The sequence below is a fragment of the Tupaia chinensis genome, unplaced genomic scaffold, assembly GCF_000334495.1.
Source record: "Tupaia chinensis unplaced genomic scaffold, TupChi_1.0 Scaffold144089_1, whole genome shotgun sequence".
NCBI classification, from domain to species: domain Eukaryota; kingdom Metazoa; phylum Chordata; class Mammalia; order Scandentia; family Tupaiidae; genus Tupaia; species Tupaia belangeri.
The window spans coordinates 415,054-430,970 of NW_006203943.1; the positions used below are offsets into that span (position 1 = coordinate 415,054).

General features: G+C 37.5%; 1 protein-coding gene across 1 annotated transcript in view; it reads left to right on the forward strand.

The window, feature by feature from the left end:
• Positions 1-14,310, forward strand: part of ANGPT2 (angiopoietin 2) — a gene marked incomplete at its 3' end in the record, with an annotated part of 57,526 nt that extends 43,216 nt beyond the window's left edge. The window contains exons 2-4 of the mRNA XM_006165920.2: positions 8,894-9,049; positions 10,539-10,660; positions 14,081-14,310. Of these exons, the coding sequence (XP_006165982.1) occupies positions 8,894-9,049; positions 10,539-10,660; positions 14,081-14,310 (508 nt within the window). The remainder of the gene's footprint in view (positions 1-8,893; positions 9,050-10,538; positions 10,661-14,080) is intronic.
• Positions 14,311-15,917: the final 1,607 nt, after the last annotated feature.

The window sequence follows — 15,917 nt, forward strand, 5'->3', positions numbered from 1 at the left end:
CCTTGCCCACTGAGAGATGGAAACATTCTTGTAATGTCTGAGACACATTTCCTAGGGCTCCTCAGACAGTCTTGTGGGGTTTCTCACCAGCTGTCACAATGGTGGCCAACTGACTCCACCTGTTTGACTTTTGACTGCCTTCCCTCCTTCCCTGCCTCCCTTGCTGGTCTTCCACTGCTTCTCTGTGGGACCACTTCCTAAATAAACTTCCTGCATGCTTCCCTTTGTCTCAGGCTTGGCCTTGGGGAAACCCAAGCTATGACAGTGTGGGAATCCAGTGAGATTGTGTGTGTGTATGCGTGTGTGTGTGCATGTGCAAGCATGTGTAATTGTTAATTGCTGTAACTATATTTGCTGTATATAAACATGACCTAACAATGTCTGTTGCATTTTATTTCTTCCTTGACTTACAGGTATCTGTACAAGTACCTGTAAAGTGCCATGAGCATGGGCTCTAATAGATATTCGGGTCTATACATATGCACTCTGTGAGTCCTCTAAAAGACATTCATGTGTTGGGACCAGCAGATGGCATAATGGTTATGTTGCTGGACTCCCACATAGTTGATGCTGTTCAAGTCCCAGATCCGATGACTTAAAACTCACCCAGGCACATGTATATGTGTGCTCAAGATCCTGAGAAGAGGAGGAGGAGAGGGGATTGCGGCATGGCTATCCTCCCATGGGGGGTGATTCTTGTTTTCTGTCTGACGAGCGCCCATGCCATATAACCCCCCCCCCCAAGAAAACAAAAAGAAAAACAAAACAAAAAAGACTCCTTTCTTTCTTTTTTTTTTTTTTTTTAAAAAAAGACACTCATGTGAAAATATGATACCCTTTGCCATGTTGAAAACCCAAACAAATTTATGTGAAGGTATTGTACCAGCTTCATTAAACCTGCCTATATTTAAAATGGTTGCTGTGAATGAACAGCTTTATCAGTATGAAAGGACTGGAATTTTTTTTTTTTGAGAGATTTTCACTGTAGGGTGCGTGCGCTCGCCAGACAGACAGAGAGAGACAGAGAGACAGAAAGCGAGAAATCACCCCCCAGGGGGGATGGTCACGCCGCAGTCCCTTCTCCTCCATTCTCCTCTCGGGATCTTGGGCATGCATGCACACGCGCCCGGCGTGAGTTTTAAGCCACCGGGTTCGGGACACGAACCGCAGTCGACTACGTGGGAGTCCAGCGACATAGCCATTACGCTAACTGCTGGTTCCCAGGACTGGAATATTTTGAGGGGAAAATGCATTTCCTTCTTAGATTCCGGAGTGATGGTAAGGGAAATAAAGAATCAGAGTGATGTGAATGTATATGAAAAACATGCTCCCCCAGTGAAATAATGAAAGGAATATGTAGTTACACAAAAACATGAAAAGTAAGTTTGATATGATTCGATGGAACACAGCTACACTGGTATACTCAAGTTATTTTAAATTGTATTTGACACAATTTAAATTAATTAAATTATATACAAGGAGGAGGGGCATGGGCTATTAACTTTAGATGCCACCGACTGAAGTCTGCAACTCTAGTTCCTATCACATGTTCAAGTTTATAGTGGTCAAGTGAACTTGCAGTTTCTTTGTACTAGGAAAGGGGCTGGTTAAACAGCTCATAGGCATTTGAACACTATCCACTTGTGTGTGATGCATAGATCTTAGACATCTGTAATTATTTTAAAAGGATAAATGTTTTCTCATGTCATGCATCTCCCAGGCCTCTCCCCTTTAACCTCAGCACTAGCCATGACATATTGCTAAGTATACAACTACTTCAGCAGCAAAAGCTCTTGATTAAAAGGCAAAGCACAAACTCAACTCTGTAAGGAGGAGGAAAGCCCAGTTTTGCCATTTTTCTGTCAAGAGACCTTGGATGATGTTTCAGACTTTCCTAATGACAGGAGACCAAGAACATTAGGTCAAAAGCCTTCCAAACAGAGTATCCCTGGATTTAATAAGATTGCATTCAAGTGTTTAAGTAATTATAAGAGCAAATGTTTTGTTGTTGTTACTAGGGGTATACATGTAGAATGGTCACACAATTTCAGTATCTCAAGCAAGCAAAAACATTAAGCTAAATGAATACAAAATATCTTGGGATCAAAATGAATACAGGGCCAGCCCTGTCCTGGTGATTAGGGGAGTCTGATTACACATGGTTGACCCTGGTTTACATTCCAGTCTTGGTGGCTTGAAAAACATGGCCAAGTGCATGTGCATGCATGCCCCAAATCCTGATACAAGGAGAGGTGGAGAATTAGGCATTGTGGCATTTAGGGGCATACTATCTTCTTCTCTGTCTCTCTCTTTCTCTCTCTTGCGAGTGCCAGAAAACAGAAAGGACATAACTACAACACAAAATGCAGTGTTTGCTGAGACAGTTCAATGAGAGGAAGTGTGAGTTGAGGAGGAGGAAGGGACTCAAGAAAAAGGAGAGACAAAGGCAGAAATATGAGCAGCCTACGCAGCTGGTACAGCCACAAGGCAATGTGCACTCAGGTAATGAGGCTAAAGAGACCAGACGGTGCTGATTTCTTATCAAAGTGGTATATCTTGCAAAATAAGAAATCTGGGCTTTCTCTTATAGGCAATGGTGAAAGAGAGGAATGTGAACTGTGAGTGATTAAATTTGCATCTGGCTTTCTGGCTCTGAAGGTGAGATAGTAAGACAGCTGTTGGGGGCTGTGTGACCAACCAACAGAGAGAGGATGTCTAAGATGAGTGGGAGGAAGGGATCTCTGACATAGAAGAAAAAAAATCGTGTGTGTGTATAAGAGAATAGTTGTAATATTTTGTTTCTAAATGGATATGCTACAGAGTGAAATGTTTCCAAGGGAACCTTAAATTATTTGTTAATTTACTAGGAAAACAGGTCACTCAAATGGACAAAAACTAATTAATAAAAAAGAGTTGAGGACATTGAACTTTATTTAAATAAAAATGATCTCTCAACCAGCACATCTGAATCTCCAAGTTGGGAATAGTTTTTGTACACTATCTATGTTTTCCTTTCCCAGGCCAATTTCAAGATTAATTTTCTTTTGGTATAAAAAATAATGATGATAATCTTAGTGAGAAGAATGATAGCCAAAGAAACATTTGAATGTGGAATCCATCTCCCATAGTTGTCTCACAAATAGACTTATTTTTCCTGTCAAATTTGATCATTCACAACGTTGTGGAAGTAATAAAAACCTTCAGAACATAATTTCTATACACACACATACACACATGTGTACATACATTTTGTGTTAAAATATTTTATTCTGGTTGTTTGAGCTTCAATCTGTTGCCAAGTTTTTTTGTTTTTGTTTTTAAAGAATTTTTTGCTACAGGGAACGTGTGCTTGCCAGAGAGACAGAGAGAGACAGAGGGACTGAAAGAGAGAAAACACTCCCCTGGAGGGGATGGCTACACTGCAATTCCTTCTCCTCCATTCTCCTCTTGGGATTTTGGGCACACACACACACACGTACCTGGCATAAGTTTTAAGTTGCTGGGTCCGGGACTCAAACCCTGGTCTTCTACCTGGGAGTCCAGCAATGTAACCATTACACTGTCTGTTGGTCCCTGTGCTGACAAGTTTTAAAGACTATGTCTGGGGTACAACTCTTTTCTAGCAGATTGAATAACACAGACACAGAGTTATAATCCATGCAACTATGATACAGCCTAAAATGTCATATTTGGATACTTCATTTGAATTCTTAGACTAGAGGAACAGCTCAAGAACCCACACCTTGCTGAGAGCTGAAACATTAAGAGGACAGAGTAAATGCTGGTGCCGTTTTGCAACCATACAAGGGGGACCTTTATGGAGGCATTTGTCAAAATTGCTATCACTGCATAATCATCCTCAGATAGAAGAGATGTCAAACATTCCTACAAAACGAAAATATGGGAAGCCACACATGTGAAATAATAAAGACCCATGGGTTCTGCCACAGGAGGCTCCAGTATCTTGAAACTGCTTTGATGAAAACAGCAAAGTGTAGATGACAGGGTTAAAAACATTTGCCAAAGGAGACCAGAACATGGTGCTGCCAGTGGGAGGGCAGCTCTTATTCACCACTTTTTTTTTTCCTCTTGTACTAAGACTTTCTTATACCTAAACAGGATTCTACTTGGCAGATTTCTGTATTTCTGGGTTTCAGTCATAGAAGTAAAATGACAGTGACCCTAAACAGACTTTCCAGGGCAATAAACCAGGCAAGAACTAATTCATCAAGGTCAAGAGACAGGGACATTTCAAGGTATATCCATCAATACATGATCATCTAGGGATCAGACAAATGGGTTTCTTGCTCGATCTGGTCTTATGCTACTTGAGGTGTGGTAAGTCATGGAAAGGCCACATGAACCAGGAGATCTTCGTTGTATATCATGAATATCCACAGGCTTTCTATCTCTTACTACTAGTTTGGTCGTGATGTTCCCAGGAGATGAAATTAGCATGGGTGATCTTTAATTCTAGGCATTAATGTTTGTAAAACTGGACCTTAACTGACGGAAAGGTTTTCTTCCTGTTCTTCAAGGCACTGTGAAACTCTGAAGTCGAGACAGAGAGAGACAGAGGGACTGAAAGAGAGAAAACACTCCCCTGGAGGGGATGGCTACACTGCAATTCCTTCTCCTCCATTCTCCTCTTGGGATTTTGGGCACACACACACACACGTACCTGGCATAAGTTTTAAGTTGCTGGGTCCGGGACTCAAACCCTGGTCTTCTACCTGGGAGTCCAGCAATGTAACCATTACACTGTCTGTTGGTCCCTGTGCTGACAAGTTTTAAAGACTATGTCTGGGGTACAACTCTTTTCTAGCAGATTGAATAACACAGACACAGAGTTATAATCCATGCAACTATGATACAGCCTAAAATGTCATATTTGGATACTTCATTTGAATTCTTAGACTAGAGGAACAGCTCAAGAACCCACACCTTGCTGAGAGCTGAAACATTAAGAGGACAGAGTAAATGCTGGTGCCGTTTTGCAACCATACAAGGGGGACCTTTATGGAGGCATTTGTCAAAATTGCTATCACTGCATAATCATCCTCAGATAGAAGAGATGTCAAACATTCCTACAAAACGAAAATATGGGAAGCCACACATGTGAAATAATAAAGACCCATGGGTTCTGCCACAGGAGGCTCCAGTATCTTGAAACTGCTTTGATGAAAACAGCAAAGTGTAGATGACAGGGTTAAAAACATTTGCCAAAGGAGACCAGAACATGGTGCTGCCAGTGGGAGGGCAGCTCTTATTCACCACTTTTTTTTTTCCTCTTGTACTAAGACTTTCTTATACCTAAACAGGATTCTACTTGGCAGATTTCTGTATTTCTGGGTTTCAGTCATAGAAGTAAAATGACAGTGACCCTAAACAGACTTTCCAGGGCAATAAACCAGGCAAGAACTAATTCATCAAGGTCAAGAGACAGGGACATTTCAAGGTATATCCATCAATACATGATCATCTAGGGATCAGACAAATGGGTTTCTTGCTCGATCTGGTCTTATGCTACTTGAGGTGTGGTAAGTCATGGAAAGGCCACATGAACCAGGAGATCTTCGTTGTATATCATGAATATCCACAGGCTTTCTATCTCTTACTACTAGTTTGGTCGTGATGTTCCCAGGAGATGAAATTAGCATGGGTGATCTTTAATTCTAGGCATTAATGTTTGTAAAACTGGACCTTAACTGACGGAAAGGTTTTCTTCCTGTTCTTCAAGGCACTGTGAAACTCTGAAGTCACTCACATATAATTTGTCCCAGTGTAGAATTAACATACACACAAATACCTATCTATGTATGTGTGCTTCATTGTCCTAAAAACTTGTAAATGAATGATTTAAAAAGCATTTGACATTCTATTATTTTCGAACTTAGAAAAATATGTGGTGATAGGTACCATATATTTTGGTGTAATGGTTACATCGCTGGACTCCCATGTAGTTGACAACTGTGGTTTGAGTCTCGGACTCAGTGGCTTAAAACTCACTCCAGGGGCATAGGCATGCATACCCAAGATCCCAAGAGGAGAATGACAGAGAAGGGATTGCAGGTCCCAAGAGGAGAATGATGGAGAAGGGATTGCAGTGTGACCATCCCCTGGGTGGAAGTGGTGATTTCTCAATTTCTGTCTCTCTCTGTCTCTCTGGTGAGCATGCATGCTATATAGCAACCCCCCCTCCCCCCCAAAAAAGAAAATATATGGTGACAAAGTTAAGAAAATTTATTTAAAAAACTAAGCCTGTATGTCTTTTAAAGTTTCTAATTTTAAAGTGGGGCTTGACTTTAATATTTCAAATTATAAACAATACTCTCTTGTCTCTTGACAGTAGTAACCACATTTGACCCAGTAGCTCTACAAATGGAGGGAAGAGTATTAAAGGATTCATTTTCCCTCTCCAGTTACTTGATTTAGAGTTACAAAACACAGAATAATTATTATCTATTAATAGCTTTTAGCTTTTGAAATCAACAATCAGGTGAAGACTTTTTATTTATTCTAGTTTGTAAATTATTATTTTTGAGTATGGATTTAAACTAAACTCCAGCTTGTGTGTATCTTTATTGCTCCAAACTTCCCAGAATAAATCTTTCTAAATATTATCTTTGCTGGGTGTTAAGAATAACTAAGACAACTCCTTTGGGTGACGTACAGCTTAACTTTAACCTCAAGAATTCCATTACTCCCATGGTAAAGGGGGGCTAGGGAGAAACTACTATTAATGAAATCTTTTATATTGCATATTTTAATCATAAAAGTTACCATTTTTAAAAAGGTGACAGGTAGATAGAAGAAAATAATGAACTAAAAAAGATCACAGATAATAAAATGCCTAAGTTAGCTCTGACAAAGGGTCAACAAAAGTATCAAATTATTCAAATTTTAGGAAGCCTATACCAGAAATACTTGATTGACTCTCAAGTAATAATATCTCATTTTAAGAATAGTGCTCTAATCTCTTTTGAACCATATGGACAAGGCTTCTACTACATGGTTTTACAAATGATCAGAGCTATAGTGAAGTCCTGTTTCATTTGATTTGTCCAATAGCCATCAGGGCACAGGCATGAACTCTCAAGACGACTTGTCTACAAGGAGTTGGAAAGTGGACAGGAGTAAGAACAGAGCTGATGGCAAAGAAGAGAGATAGTAACAGGAACGGTACAGTTCTGGTATTAAACCTAAGACAACACAGAACATAAGAAACATTTATAAATTGCACCTATGAAGAAGCTTTTGAATTCTGAGAAACTCCACCTTTCCCATTCTATTTTCTTGTTTTTTTTTTTTAAAGACGGAAGTACAGAATTATTTAGTGGTTCATATTTTAGAAAAAGTTACGTTTTATGACAGATTCTATGAGTGGCATTTCTACATAGAAATACAAGTTTTAAAGAAATACACTAGAAGCAGTTTTATAATCAACTTTTAATGATTCAATTTAATTTTTTGTTATACTATATGAAAATGGATATGAATATGGTTTCTGTCCTCATAAGCTGATATTTTAGATCAATGACTGGAACAGTAGCTTCCATCATTAGATCACCATGAAAAAATTAAGAATAGAGGAAATTAAATTTTAATTACCTAGAGTTAGATACACACAATGACTTTAAAAGTACAGCTTAATTAATCCTTAAAACATTCCTCCAATTTATCACAAACCCTATTTTATATATGAGAAAATGGGTCGTAAAAGATTAAGCAACATATTAGCATGTAAGGCTATAAAGTGGGAAAATAGACTTTCCTGGCTTTTCTCCAAATGTACATGCTCTGCCCACACTAGGCTGTCCTGCATTTTTATTTAATTACATAATTTTACTGCCAGAGGTATAGACATTTATATCTACCCAGTACAGTTAGCTTTTTCATGCTCTTGTGTTTCAGCTAATGCTAAAATGAGTTGGCAAGTCATCTACCTTCATAACTGAGGGAAGAAGAACCAATCTCATGGCATATAAATAGGCTGGTGTAGGATTAAAAAGACTGCTTGGGGCCTGCCATTGGCATGGTGGTTAAGGTGGCTGGATCCCATGTGGCCTACTGCACGGTTCAACTCCCAGACCCAGTGGCTTGAAAAACATGTTGGAAGTGTGTATTCGCCCAAAATCCCAAGAGAATGGAGGAGGAGGGATTGTGGTGTGGCCATTACCCCAGTTTTTCACTTTCTCTCACTATTTGGAGAGCCTAAGCAAAAGCAAAAATGAGACAAACAATTGCCTGATACATGAAATAACGAATGTGTACGTGTCAGGAACATTTTAATTAACTTAATGTTTCATAAACTTAATAAGAGGGAAGGAGGGGGACAGGGCACCACCGAGTGAAACTGAGTGGTGATTCTGTAGGTAATGAGAAAACCCAGAGGGGTTCCTTTCCTCAGACTCTATCTTGGAGAATGTTCTAAAGTCTGTATTTGAGACTCTAAACGTGTAGAAATGTGGTAGAAATGGTGATGCTTCCAAACTGTCACTGCCTGTATAACGCAGACAGCAGCTTGGCAAAATGGACACAAAATCAAAGCAGTGCATGCCCAGTATGGTCCTTCCCCTGCACTGCCATCTGCCTGCCTCTGGGCTCTGGCCAGAGCACCTCCTTGGCCTGCCACATGTGGGTTCTAGAGGACAGAAACAATGAGCAGCTTGTCCCTCTCATACACATGATGGTACTAACTGCTTGGTTTTTGAGTAAAAATAAAATCATACTATATTTTACTGATTGTGTAAAACTACAAGATTTCAAAATAAGGTCAAGGTGTGGGTCTTTGAATACATTTTTTTAAATGATAGAGAAAAGATGACAAATATTTAGGAATAAGGTTTCTAGTCATCTGACCAAAGACTTCCTTTCTAAACTTGTTTTGCAGCTTGAGAATTATATCCAGGACAACATGAAAAAGGAAATGGTAGAGATGCAACAGAATGCAGTACAGAATCAGACAGCGGTGATGCTGGAAATAGGGACGAACCTGCTGAATCAAACAGCAGAACAAACCCGGAAATTAACTGATGTGGAAGCTCAAGTAAGTAATAAAATATAAAGCACCCAATGGTCCAGCCAGTCGACTGTGCCATGTAGTTACTCAATAAAATAATGAAAAACTAAAGAAAGCTTGACTATAAGAGGAAAGGATGCATTTATAAAAAAAGAATGAAGAATCTATGGCTAGTTAAGAAATTAAAAACTATAAATATGTGTTTTCATTTCAAAGACTGAGATTACATGACATATTTTCTACTGTAATATTTAGGACATTCAAGTTCATGTCCATGTTACTCATACAGCCTGTCTAGCTGTCCGATTCTTTTCAGAAAAGCGATGTGCTAAAACATTGCAATGACTCCTGAGTCCATCAGGACCTATATGCCATCCTTCCCCATCTCTCTCTCGTACTCATCCAAGAACCCTTATGAATGAAGCAGGAGATTTGATTTCCCAGATCCTTTTACAAAGCAACCAGCACAGAATGTTTGGGCCCAAAGAAGAGATAGGCTAAATCCATATTCCTGGCATTAATATTAAAATTAAAACTGTTAGCTTGGCCAGAGCCTATATTCATTTACAAAAGAATTTTCATGATACGAACTCAGCTAGCTTACGAACTCAGTCCATCCTGAAACCTGCATTTGCTGGGCTAGGACAAGAGTTTTGGGAACGACAAAAAGACACTAAACAAACAATGATTCTTTCAAGGACTCTGATTCCTTGGCAACAATTCTTACTTAGATTTACATATGATATCACATCCTGAATAACCATGACACGGAGGATGTGAGTAATCAATTCTTCCTGCTAAAAGGCAGCCAAATGCTAAAGAATCCGTCTTTTAAGTTGCTTGAATACAATGGGAAAGCGATACTGCACATGTTATATATAAGAAAGGCTCACAGGGCAAAACGAGTTTCCACTTTATATTGATACTTCATTGTTTTTTAATTGGTTGAAATGATTTTTAAAATAGGGAAAAAAAAATGGCCAAGAAAAAATAAAAGGCTGAACAAGTGGATACAAAGTAGGAAAGGTTATTTTAAACATGAGCTGTATTTTTATATAATGGCAATGTGTGACTGCAAATCCCTCTGTCCACTGACAAATAAATGTGAAAACAGCATTTTGTTTCTAGCAGAAGGAAATATATTTTTAATTTATCAAAAATTTCTGAACTATGAAACATGATCATTTTGTACTTTCACTTGCTTCACTGTGTGGACAAAAATAATAAAATATGGCAGAAATAGAAAAATAACATTATGTTATTTGACACAAACACCATTGCCCAGAACTATTAACTACTTTCCAAAATAAAGATATGGTTAAAAAAAAGTTTAACACACTCGGGATGTAATCCAAGACATAAAACCTTTTCTGAAAATGAAAAATATGCCAAAATAAGATACTTGGGTTGATAAATAATGTTTTAGTTATGTTTTCCTATAATGTGGATAATTTAAAAAGAAGTTGTAAGATTAAACTAAAAATGATAAATAGCAATGTCATTTTGTTACATTTAGGTATTAAATCAGACAACAAGACTTGAACTTCAGCTTCTGGAACATTCTCTCTCTACTAACAAGCTAGAAAAACAGATTTTGGATCAGACCAGTGAAATAAACAAACTGCAGGATAAGAACAGGTACTAGCAATGCAGACATGTTTGTAATGCAGAATTGTACATTTTGCATATATGAAATCCCATCTCGTGTGACTATTGATTATAAACATGGATTCTAAAATGATGTTTTTTCATGTCCAATATAAGAACCAGAAACCTTGTAAAGGACCAATGTGGACCTTCTAATACAGTGCTTGGTTTTGATTCTCTGGCCCCTTAAAGGTTTTTTTACAGTATTCCTCCAAATTTTGCTTCAACGTTACACATGTTAACCTTTAAAAAAAAATCCTGCTAGCACTGTAGAGTCAGTAACACTGACCTTTCCTTGTCAGTGAAACCATGGCCTTCACATGCATGCAATGTGACAACTTCTACTTATGCACCTTACATTTTCACAAGGTATTTCCTCTTCAGTGGGGACACGTGGAAATATATATATCTATATATCTATATATCTATATCTATATATCTATATATAAAGATATATATTTAGATATATACATATAATATATCTATCTATATCTATATATCTATATATATATATATATGTCATTTTATTCTGAAGGCATGAATATCAGCAGAACACCAACATCTTGAGATAATGACTCATACTGTTCTCATATCTTGATTTTTCTCTAATACTTCCCAAAATACCAGGTACATGGTAGATTTTCAATATATTGATGTTAAAATAGTTATGTAGTAAATAAATGGAAGGAAAAAGATCTAAAACCACCCATGAGAAGGCTTTGAATGCTCAGGAAATTTAATGTTGATTCTACATGCTTTGGTTTTTGAGAAAGTAAGTGCAAAAGGATTCAGAGCTTTAAATAAGTCACTGTAAGAATAAATGTCTACATCAGGTGATCTTCATGGAATGAGTAGAGAAAATAAAAGTTCTAATAGCTTAGAAGAAATGCTTCACTAGCTCCTAATGTGACATTAACAGAGGCGTGGTAAATTCGTTAATGACCTCAAAATAATTCTGAAACATGTAGATGCCACTGCTGATATATTTCATTATAAAAAAGGTAGGTAACTCAGAGATGAATTTAAAAAGAACACGAGAGATCTTCTACCTTTAAAACAAGGGCACTGCAATAGGAAAATTCATTTCTACTAAACTTTATACCAGATGGAAAATATCAGAGATAGGATCTGACAAGTGATTAGCTCTTTTACTATGTTTAAAAGTGTCTGTATCTTAAAAGCTTTATTTACTGGCTTCATACAATAGAATGAAGATATTGAAGAACTTTTGGTTAGTGTTTTTTCTGCCATAATCAGAAGAAGCCTCTTCTGGGGACCAGCAGTTAGCGTAATGGCTATGTTGCTGAACTGCCATGTAGTCAACCTCGGTTCAAGCTTGGACCCGGTGGCTTAAATTCACGCCGGACGCGTGTGCGTGTGTGCCCAAGATCCTGAGAGGAGAATGGAGGAGAAGGGATTGTGGTGTGGCCATCTCCCCTGGGGGGTGATTTCTCACTTTCTGTCTCCGTGTCTCTCTCTGTCTTTCTGGCAAATACATGCATCTTTAAAGAAAAAACCCCAAAAAAAAAAAAAAAAAAAAAAGCCTCTTCTGTGCTGAATAATGTAGTGACTAAACAGAGGAAGCAAGATTTTACACCAAGCATCAGGCCATCCAATTCTGCTTCGCATCTTATTTAAAAATCAAACCGAAAAAATGATTGCCAAGTACCTTTACTATGTATGTCTATTCCTGAGAAACAGTTAAAATTCTTAAATGCTTCATATGCACATAGACTATACTCACTTGAATCATTTTATTCTGGTTAAATGGACAGAAATAATTTCCAGTTTAAAATGAATTGAACACACACACATGCACACACACACATTAACATATCTTTATAAATAGAAATAAAAAAGACAAACTCTATAACCATTAATAAAATATTTTGAGACTTTTATGGCATAAATATATCAGTGATCAAAATAACTTTTAAAAAGGTTTGCTGCTCAGCTAGAGTGGCTCAAGAAAAAAGTTCCTTTTAAGGAGTTAATTCACATTTAACTGTTAAGTATAATTAAGTGCATGAGATAGTGATGGATAATGTCTTTTTTTAAAAGAAAAAAGGGTCCAAGTTAAAACAAAGAGAGGGGCAGATTTCTTTTAGAAAGATTGGGGTTGAATGCCACTTCTGCTACCTGTTGTGTGTACTTTAGGCCTGTGATTTATTGTCTCTAAGTTTCTATGTACTCATTGGAAATGGGGGAATAATAATCTTGATCTTAATAATAGCTAACACTTACTGAGTGTTGTGTGTCATTAGGAGGAATGCTACACTAGCTCTTAAAGTGATATTAACAGAAGCTGTGGTAGTTTATTAACTACTAGTCTAAGTATTTACATTTTAAAACTCATTTATTCCTCAGACCAACTATGTAAAGTAGGCGATATTATCTGATGAGGCGATATTTTACTGATGAGGATATTGATGCACAAAGTGATTAAGTCACTGGGTGAAGTATTTAACTGTTCATGGAGGAGTGTTTACCATTAGCATTGCTATTACCAATAGCATTAAAATGTTAGTTGTTATCATAATATCTCTAGGATTAATATTAAAATGGAAAAGTTCAGGGGAATGCTACAGTCTTACCCAAAGGTCCAGCCTAATTCAAATTCTCCCTTTCCAAAAACAAAAGAAAACAACAAAGACATTTTATGAGCAGTACATCTTGAAATAGCACCACCCTTCATCTGAAGTCCTATAGCATCTAAGGCTTGTAATATTTATGTTCCACCTATCAAAGTCCAGACTGAGGTATCTTTTATGTGTGCATGTATATCTGTAGGTATATACAAACATATATATTCACTTATATGTATATATGTACATGCACATCTACAGATGTAGCTCTGTATCTAATCTCAAGCAAGGTTGAGAGATTCAAGGCTGTGGAAACATCTTATTACTTTAAACATCTTAACAGAGTGCTTTAAAGAAGTAGAAATTTGGGACCAGCAGTTGGCATAATGGCTACTGTCGCTGGACTCCCATGTAGTCGACTGCAGTTTGAGTGCCAGATCCGGTGGCTTAAACTCATGCTGGGCGCATGTGTGTGTATGCCCAAGATCCTGAGAGGAGAATGGAGGAGAAGGAACTGTGGTGTGACCATCCCCCCAGGGGGTGATTTCTTGCTTTCTGTCTCTTTGTCTCTCTCTGTCTTTCTGGTAAGCGCACATGCCCTATAGCAAAAAAACTCTCAAAAAAAAAAAAAGAAGTAGAAATTCAATAAAAATAAAACATTTTATTAGAATTATGAAAGTGATTATATATTTATAAAGCAATATGTAATCATATTATGATGATGGTAATCTGGTAAGCAGGTAATGGTAACCAGGTAAGCAGAATACCTGATAGTATCAGGTAATCAGAATACCCTTCATTGACTAACAATTATTTTCCTTATAAGTTTCCTAGAAAAGAAAGTGCTAGACATGGAAGACAAACACATAGTTCAATTACGGTCAATGAAGGAAGAGAAAGATCAGCTTCAAGTATTGGTATCTAAGCAAAATTCCATCATTGATGAACTGAAAAAACAATTAGTGACTGCCACAGTAAATAATTCAGTTCTTCAAAAGCAGCAACATGATCTGATGGAGACAGTTCATAATTTATTGACTATGATATCAACAAATGGTAAGTAAAGTTTACGTATTATTTTTTCCTTTAGTTTTAATAGCCTTCTTGTTAGAAAAACTCTCAAATTCTGAAGAATTCTCATCTTTTAGAAAAGATAATACGTATTATATATTTCCTATGAAAATGTGGTATTTCAATATAGAATCAGTTAAGAAGAAGGAAAAGAAGGGGGAGGGTAAATAATATACTACACTAATTAATTATTATGAGGCAAAACACCACTACAAATATAATTTTCATTCATAGAAGTAAAGAGCCAACTTTGAGTTAGTTCAGCCATTTGCTAGATAGACAAGGCTAGGTAAGTTTCTAAATCATAGTGGAAAAATAGTTCTGGACCGGTAGGATTGCTGGGACTCTTAAATGAGGCAGTATTTTTAGTGAATGACATGAAACTATCTGTTGAATGATGCTAGTTCCACTCTCTTGTCAACTCCTTAAATATATTTTGCCTCGTTTAGTACTTCTTTTCAGTTTGTCTTAGATATTGGAGGGAAAAAAGGATGCATCTTTAATCATTAATTAGAAATGCAATATACTATCTTGGTGGCATTTTTAGGTGCTTTTTTCCCCCCTTACATTGAGTCTAGAATTTAGTATGATTTAGGTCATAATGTCTTTTTGGTGTATACTCCTAACACAAATGAACTTTGCACATGAATCATGTAGATGCATTCTTCATTTTCATAAGATGTCCTTGCATTTTCCTTGATTTTTTTCCCAAGTGGGGATGTGCCCTTTACCTGCCTGTCACTCCCATTCACACCAGTTACCTCGATTTTAATAGAAACATGTAAATAGTATAGGTATTTAAATAAGTAAACAAATAGAACAAGTAGTACATTTTTTTTTTCTTTTTAAAAAATTTTTGTGGGGCCGGCAGGTGGCATGGTGGTTAAGAACGCTGGACTTCCACATGGCCTACTGCAGTTCGAGTCCTGGACCTGGGAGCTTGATTTCTCACTTTTTCTCTCTTCTCTCGGGTCAAATTTAAATAAATAAATAAATAAAGTTAAATAAAATAATTCTTTTAAAAAGCAAAACAAAATTTTTGTTATAGGGCACTTGCAGTGAGAGAGAAAGAAAGAGAGAGGGAAAGTGAGAAAACACCCCCAGGAAGGATAGCCATTCCACAATCCCTTCTCCTCCATTCTCCCTTGGAATTTTGGGCATGCATACACATATGCCTGGCTTTTTCATGGCACCAGGTCCGGGACTCAAACTGCACAGTCAGCCATGTGGGGCTCAGCTGCCTTAATTTCCACACTGTCTACTGGCCCAAGCACAATCTTGACACTAACTGGCAGGCTGGTCACTGGGTTGCCAGTTTGCTGTATGTGCTTTCTCAGCAGAGTTTTATTCTCTTACAATTTAGAAAATTCATTCTTTTCCTACATGCATAGAAAAGAGGACGCCGATCATCTGACTCTCTAGTGGGACAAAGACAGAGTGGGGGTACCAGCTGTGATGAGCTAAAGCAGACAAAATTATTTAGCTCAGATTTTGGCAGAAAACAATGAGTACATAAAAAAGAGCAGCAGAGATGGTTTTCCTCTTTTCCGAGGGCCTTTAGCCAAGTGGGGATGTGCCCTTTACCCGCCTGT